The following is a 6,234-nucleotide window of genomic DNA, read 5'->3' on the forward strand; positions in this document are numbered from 1 at the left end:
CATTATAGTAATGTGAGAGAACCAGTACATGTGAAGTGTACACTTAGGCTGGCCACACACATTAGATGTATGTCGGCCGAACCCACAGATTTCAGCGGGATCAGCCAACCATCTAATGTGTATGCTGCGTCCTGACTCTCCCCGATGGCAGATATCAGGGGAGAGAAGTGTCGGCATGTTGAATTTCAACATGCCCAACCAGTTTTTTTGTTTTTTTGCAAAATAGATACCAGAGGAGCAGGTCAGCAGCTTTCATCTTGTTATAAACACGTGTGCGTCTATTGGGGAGTTGGGTGGAATAGAAATTGGCTGAACGATGGTTCAGCCGACCGCTATCTTAGGGCCTGTTCACATCACCGCTCGCTTTCCGTTCCGGGGTTCCGTCGGAGGTTTCCGTCCGTTTTAACGACTGAATCAATGGCGGAGTCGACTGCGCTATTGATTCCGTCGGAAAAACGGAAACCTGCCGGAATGGTGACGAACGGAAACCATTAGCAATGTTTCCGTCACCATTTATATCAATGGTGACGGAAACGGAAGCTGTGGTTTTAGTTTCACTTGCCGTTGTGGGGGTTCCCAGAAGAGCCTGGTGATAGTGAAAAGGGGTGGGGGTCTGAGGTCCGTAAACGGGTTACCAGAAGAGCCTTGTGATAGTGAAAAGGGGTGGGGTGGTCTGAGGTCCCTAAACAGGTTACCAGAAGAGCCTTGTGATAGTGAAAAGGGGTGGGGGGTCTGAGGTCCGTAAACGGGTTACCAGAAGAGCCTTGTGATGGTGAAAAGGGGTGGGGGGGTCTGAGGTCCGTAAACGGGTTACCAGAAGAGCCTGGTGATAGTGAAAAGGGGTGGGGGGGTCTGAGGTCCCTAAACAGGTTACCAGAAGAGCCTTGTGATAGTGAAAAGGGGTGGGGGGGTCTGAGGTCCGTAAACGGGTTACCAGAAGAGCCTGGTGATAGTGAAAAGGGGTGGGGGGTCTGAGGTCCGTAAACGGGTTACCAGAAGAGCCTTGTGATGGTGGGGGGGTCTGAGGTCCCTAAACAGGTTACCAGAAGAGCCTTGTGATAGTGAAAAGGGGTGGGGGGGGGGGTCTGAGGTCCGTAAACGGGTTACCAGAAGAGCCTGGTGATAGTGAAAAGGGGTGGGGGGGTCTGAGGTCCGTAAACAGGTTACCAGAAGAGCCTGGTGATAGTGAAAAGGGGTGGGGGGGTCTGAGGTCCCTAAACAGGTTACCAGAAGAGCCTTGTGATAGTGAAAAGGGGTGGGGGGGTCTGAGGTCCGTAAACGGGTTACCAGAAGAGCCTGGTGATAGTGAAAAGGGGTGGGGGGTCTGAGGTCCGTAAACGGGTTACCAGAAGAGCCTTGTGATGGTGGGGGGGTCTGAGGTCCCTAAACAGGTTACCAGAAGAGCCTTGTGATAGTGAAAAGGGGTGGGGGGGGGGGGTCTGAGGTCCGTAAACGGGTTACCAGAAGAGCCTGGTGATAGTGAAAAGGGGTGGGGGGGTCTGAGGTCCGTAAACAGGTTACCAGAAGAGCCTTGTGATAGTGAAAAGGGGTGGGGGGGGTCTGAGGTCCCTAAACAGGTTACCAGAAGAGACTTGTGATGGTGAAAAGGGGTGGGGGGGTCTGAGGTCCCTAAACAGGTTACCAGAAGAGCCTGGTGATAGTGAAGGAGATGAAGAACTCACGAATTTGTGTATTTGATCTTATTTTGCTTCTTGTCGCCGTCTAGAAACCCATAGCGAGTGTCAATAACTTCACGTGTCCGGGACGTCTCATCAAACGAGGACTTCAGCTCCACCGCCACGTATTTACAGACTGCAAGAGAGAAGCTGCGCACTTAATAAAGTATCCGGCGGCCAGACATGACCGAAAGCAGCCGCGGCATTAACCCCTCACCGACGCAGAACTTTTTGGCCTTTAGGTTTTTGGGCCGTAACCATTTTACTTTTAGATCATACCACTTTACTCCATTTTTTTTTGGTCGGGTTGGATAAAAATAAAACCGCATTTCCGGCATTGTTTTATTGCTTTTTTTTTCAATCCCGTTCACGGTGAAGGTTACATAACGCTACCTTTTTAGTTCACGTGGTTACGGATGCGGCGGGGCCGATAACATCTACTTCTTTATATACATTTTCTTTTACATTTCAATTTTTTTATTTTTTTTTATCTTTTAATTATTATTTTTGAAAAGATGATTTGACTTTGTTTTTACTTGTATGTTTTACTAGGGGACGAGATGACGCAATACTTCCGTGTCGCGCAGTATTATGTCTGTCCGCGTAACGCTAAGACGGCAGAGCTTTGGGCCATTGTTGGGCCCGCTGGTCTCACTGACTGAGCCACTTCCATCTGTCACAGTTCCCCGACCTGTGGCTCTCCAGTTGTTTCAAAACTACAACTCCCAGCATGGCCTAACAGCCTGAGGGTATAATGGGAGTTGTAGTTTTGCAGTTGCTGGAGAGCCATAGCTTGTAGCTCATCGGTCTAACCACGTAGATGCGGACAATGGCATCTATGGGGTTATACGGCCGGGATCTGAGTTCTCTCTTACCCGATAGGCCATAACTAAGTATTCCTAAACAGGCAATATAGCCAGGCAGCACTGGGGGCCTTCAATGGACCCCGGGCTGCCTGCCCATATATGGTATGGGCACCGATCACATCACAGGGGTTCCCCATGACGGTAAAAAGGGGAGTCGCACTTCTGTCTCAGCAATGATCGCAGCAGAGAATCGTAGGGTTGCTGATCTCCACCATTACGACAGGGCATCACCGCCGGTTTCCCGCTCTTGGTCACGTGCGCACAATTGCGGGGCTCGCCGGAACACGATGGCGAGTGTGCTTGTCATATGTCGTCTACCTCTTGGCGGGCGTTTGTGCTAAAGGATGGGCAGCCATGTTGGTTGTCACTACGTAGCGGTCGTACCTTCACATTTATTGGGGAGATGAACCCATTCATTGTCCACCGCGCCGGCCAGCCGGACGCCGAGCGGGAGAAGAAGCAGGAACCACATAGCTGACGCCTGCAGGGAAACGTACCACGGATCAGACACCAAACAACCAGAATATACACCCCCCAAATACCACCAGATCAAAACATACGTGGCGTGTGACCGCGCCGCGCCCAACGGGCAGGAGGTGGTTGGTGTTTGTTTACCTGCACGTAGCATGTGACCGCTGCAGCCAATCAGAGGGCACAGCAGAGACTAATCGTATTTCTGGCATAATGGCCGCCGAGGCCTCTGATTGGCTGCCAGAGTCACATGCTATGTGAAGGTAAACAACCACCAGGAGTGCCGCTGGATCGCCGGGGCAACGGATAGGGAAGTATTGATTTTCGGCACGTCGGTAAAAGTCTGAACCATCGCAATATAACGGTGAACGGCGCAAGAAGAAAACTTCACAATTGCAGTTTTTTTTCCCCATTCAACAACGCAGATAATTTTTCCAAGAAACGGCAACTCGTCCCACAAAAAACAAGACCTCACACGGCGATATCGAGGGAAAAATAAAAACGTATGGCTATTGGAAGACGCGGAGGAAAACGCTGCGGTGGGAAGGGGTTAAGGACGTCAGCGGTCGGATTCCCCATCCCTTTTCTCTTCTCTATTGAGGGCCAGCAGACGGGTCCCCCCCCCCCCAACATGAAGCAGCGCCAATCTCCTGCAGCGGCCACTGCAGGACAAATGCGGTATTACATGTCACCCATTCCAGACAACGAGCGGCCACGTAATATCTCACCGTGATGAATCCTCCGGAGCGGGGGCCATTCTGGTCGTTATAAAAACACAACCCCTTTACGGACCCCAAAACCACCTACAGTGCGACGCCAGAGCAAATACAGGGAAGCAAGGTAGCGAATAGTTATACAATCCCCCAATATATTAGTGTTCATTAAATGTGTACTGTCCCTTTAAGGACTACGAGATAGCAATACAGAAAAAAAGCAGCTGTCCCTTTAAGTGTAAGGGGAAAAAAAAACAAACACCGACCCTCGCAACGTAAACCATGCGCGCGGTCACACGGTGCCGCCACCCGCGCGTATACCCGCCCTCTACACATCACCTCACCCGTCCCTGCTGCTCCACTCCGGTAACTTCCGCTTTCTACCGTCACGTCACGCGGCAGCCAATCACGGAGCGCGCCGTGTTCTCCGGTCACGTGACGCCGCTTCTGTTATCCCCCAGCGCGGTAAAGTTTGTCAGCGCTTTAGAATCGTCTGCGCCTGTGCGGACGTTGTCATGGCGGCCACATCACATTACTACGTCATTGTGGAGCTGAGTAACTGAGCAGAGAGACTGAGCTGAGTGACTGAGCAGAGTGACTGAGCAGAGTGACTGAGCAGAGAGACTGAGCAGAGAGACTGAGCAGAGTGACTGAGCAGAGAGACTGAGCAGAGTGACTGAGCAGAGTGACTGTGCAGAGTGACTGAGCTGAGTGACTGAGCAGAGAGACTGAGCAGAGAGACTGAGCAGAGAGACTGAGCAGAGAGACTGAGCTGAGTGATTGAGCTGAGTGATTGAGCTGAGTGACTGAGCTGAGAGACTGAGCAGAGTGACTGAGCAGAGAGACTGAGCAGAGAGACTGAGCTGAGTGACTGAGCTGAGTGACTGAGCAGAGAGACTGAGCAGAGAGACTGAGCAGAGAGACTGAGCTGAGTGACTGAGCTGAGTGACTGAGCTGAGTGACTGAGCTGAGTGACTGAGCAGAGAGACTGAGCTGAGAGACTGAGCAGAGTGACTGAGCTGAGTGACTGAGCAGAGAGACTGAGCAGAGAGACTGAGCTGAGTGATTGAGCTGAGTGATTGAGCAGAGAGACTGAGCAGAGATACTGAGCTGAGTGACTGAGCTGAGTGACTGAGCTGAGAGACTGAGCAGAGAGACTGAGCTGAGAGACTGTGCAGAGTGACTGAGCTGAGTGACTGAGCAGAGAGACTGAGCAGAGAGACTGAGCAGAGAGACTGAGCTGAGTGATTGAGCTGAGTGATTGAGCTGAGTGACTGAGCTGAGTGACTGAGCAGAGAGACTGAGCTGAGAGACTGAGCAGAGTGACTGAGCTGAGTGACTGAGCAGAGAGACTGAGCAGAGTGACTGAGCTGAGTGACTGAGCAGAGAGACTGAGCAGAGTGACTGAGCAGAGTGACTGAGCAGAGTGAGTGACTGAGCTGAGTGACTGAGCAGAGTGACTGAGCAGAGAGACTGAGCTGAGAGACTGAGCAGAGTGACTGAGCAGAGAGACTGAGCTGAGTGACTGAGCAGAGTGACTGAGCAGAGAGACTGAGCAGAGTGACTGAGCTGAGTGACTGAGCTGAGTGACTGAGCTGAGTGACTGAGCAGAGTGACTGAGCAGAGAGACTGAGCAGAGTGACTGAGCAGAGTGACTGAGCAGAGTGACTGAGCAGAGAGACTGAGCTGAGAGACTGAGCAGAGAGACTGAGCTGAGTGACTGAGCAGAGAGACTGAGCAGAGAGACTGAGCAGAGTGACTGAGCAGAGAGACTGAGCAGAGAGACTGAGCTGAGAGACTGAGCTGAGAGACTGAGCTGAGTGACTGAGCAGAGAGACTGAGCTGAGTGACTGAGCAGAGAGACTGAGCAGAGTGACTGAGCTGAGAGACTGAGCTGAGCTGAGTGACTGAGCAGAGTGACTGAGCTGAGTGACTGAGCTGAGAGACTGAGCAGAGTGACTGAGCAGAGTGACTGAGCAGAGTGACTGAGCTGAGAGACTGAGCAGAGAGACTGAGCTGAGTGACTGAGCAGAGAGACTGAGCAGAGTGACTGAGCAGAGTGACTGAGCAGAGTGATTGAGCTGAGTGATTGAGCTGAGTGACTGAGCTGAGTGACTGAGCAGAGAGACTGAGCTGAGAGACTGAGCAGAGTGACTGAGCTGAGTGACTGAGCAGAGAGACTGAGCAGAGTGACTGAGCTGAGTGACTGAGCAGAGAGACTGAGCAGAGTGACTGAGCAGAGTGACTGAGCAGAGTGAGTGACTGAGCTGAGTGACTGAGCAGAGTGACTGAGCAGAGAGACTGAGCTGAGAGACTGAGCAGAGTGACTGAGCAGAGAGACTGAGCTGAGTGACTGAGCAGAGTGACTGAGCAGAGAGACTGAGCAGAGTGACTGAGCTGAGTGACTGAGCTGAGTGACTGAGCTGAGTGACTGAGCTGAGTGACTGAGCAGAGTGACTGAGCAGAGAGACTGAGCAGAGTGACTGAGCAGAGTGACTGAGCAGAGTG

At 52.0% G+C, this 6,234-nt stretch overlaps 1 protein-coding gene across 1 annotated transcript; it reads right to left on the reverse strand.

The window, feature by feature from the left end:
• Positions 1-1,608: 1,608 nt before the first annotated feature.
• Positions 1,609-4,073, reverse strand: LOC142701755 (protein canopy homolog 3-like). Its single transcript, XM_075848162.1, has 3 exons — positions 3,993-4,073; positions 2,927-3,023; positions 1,609-1,812 (listed from the first exon to the last, which is right to left on the reverse strand). Exons 1-3 carry the CDS (start codon positions 4,008-4,010, stop codon positions 1,679-1,681), a joined length of 249 nt encoding a protein of 82 aa, XP_075704277.1. The 5' UTR covers positions 4,011-4,073; the 3' UTR covers positions 1,609-1,678.
• Positions 4,074-6,234: the final 2,161 nt, after the last annotated feature.

Source organism: Rhinoderma darwinii, unplaced genomic scaffold (assembly GCF_050947455.1).
Source record: "Rhinoderma darwinii isolate aRhiDar2 unplaced genomic scaffold, aRhiDar2.hap1 Scaffold_2204, whole genome shotgun sequence".
Taxonomy (NCBI): Eukaryota; Metazoa; Chordata; class Amphibia; order Anura; family Rhinodermatidae; genus Rhinoderma; species Rhinoderma darwinii.

Excerpts from the sequence above, each read along its gene's own strand:
- LOC142701755 (XM_075848162.1), bottom strand. Across the intron at positions 1,813-2,926 it reads TCTCCCCAATAAATGTGAAG|TCTGTAAATACGTGGCGGTG; the intron begins GTACGACCGCTA and ends TCTCTCTTGCAG.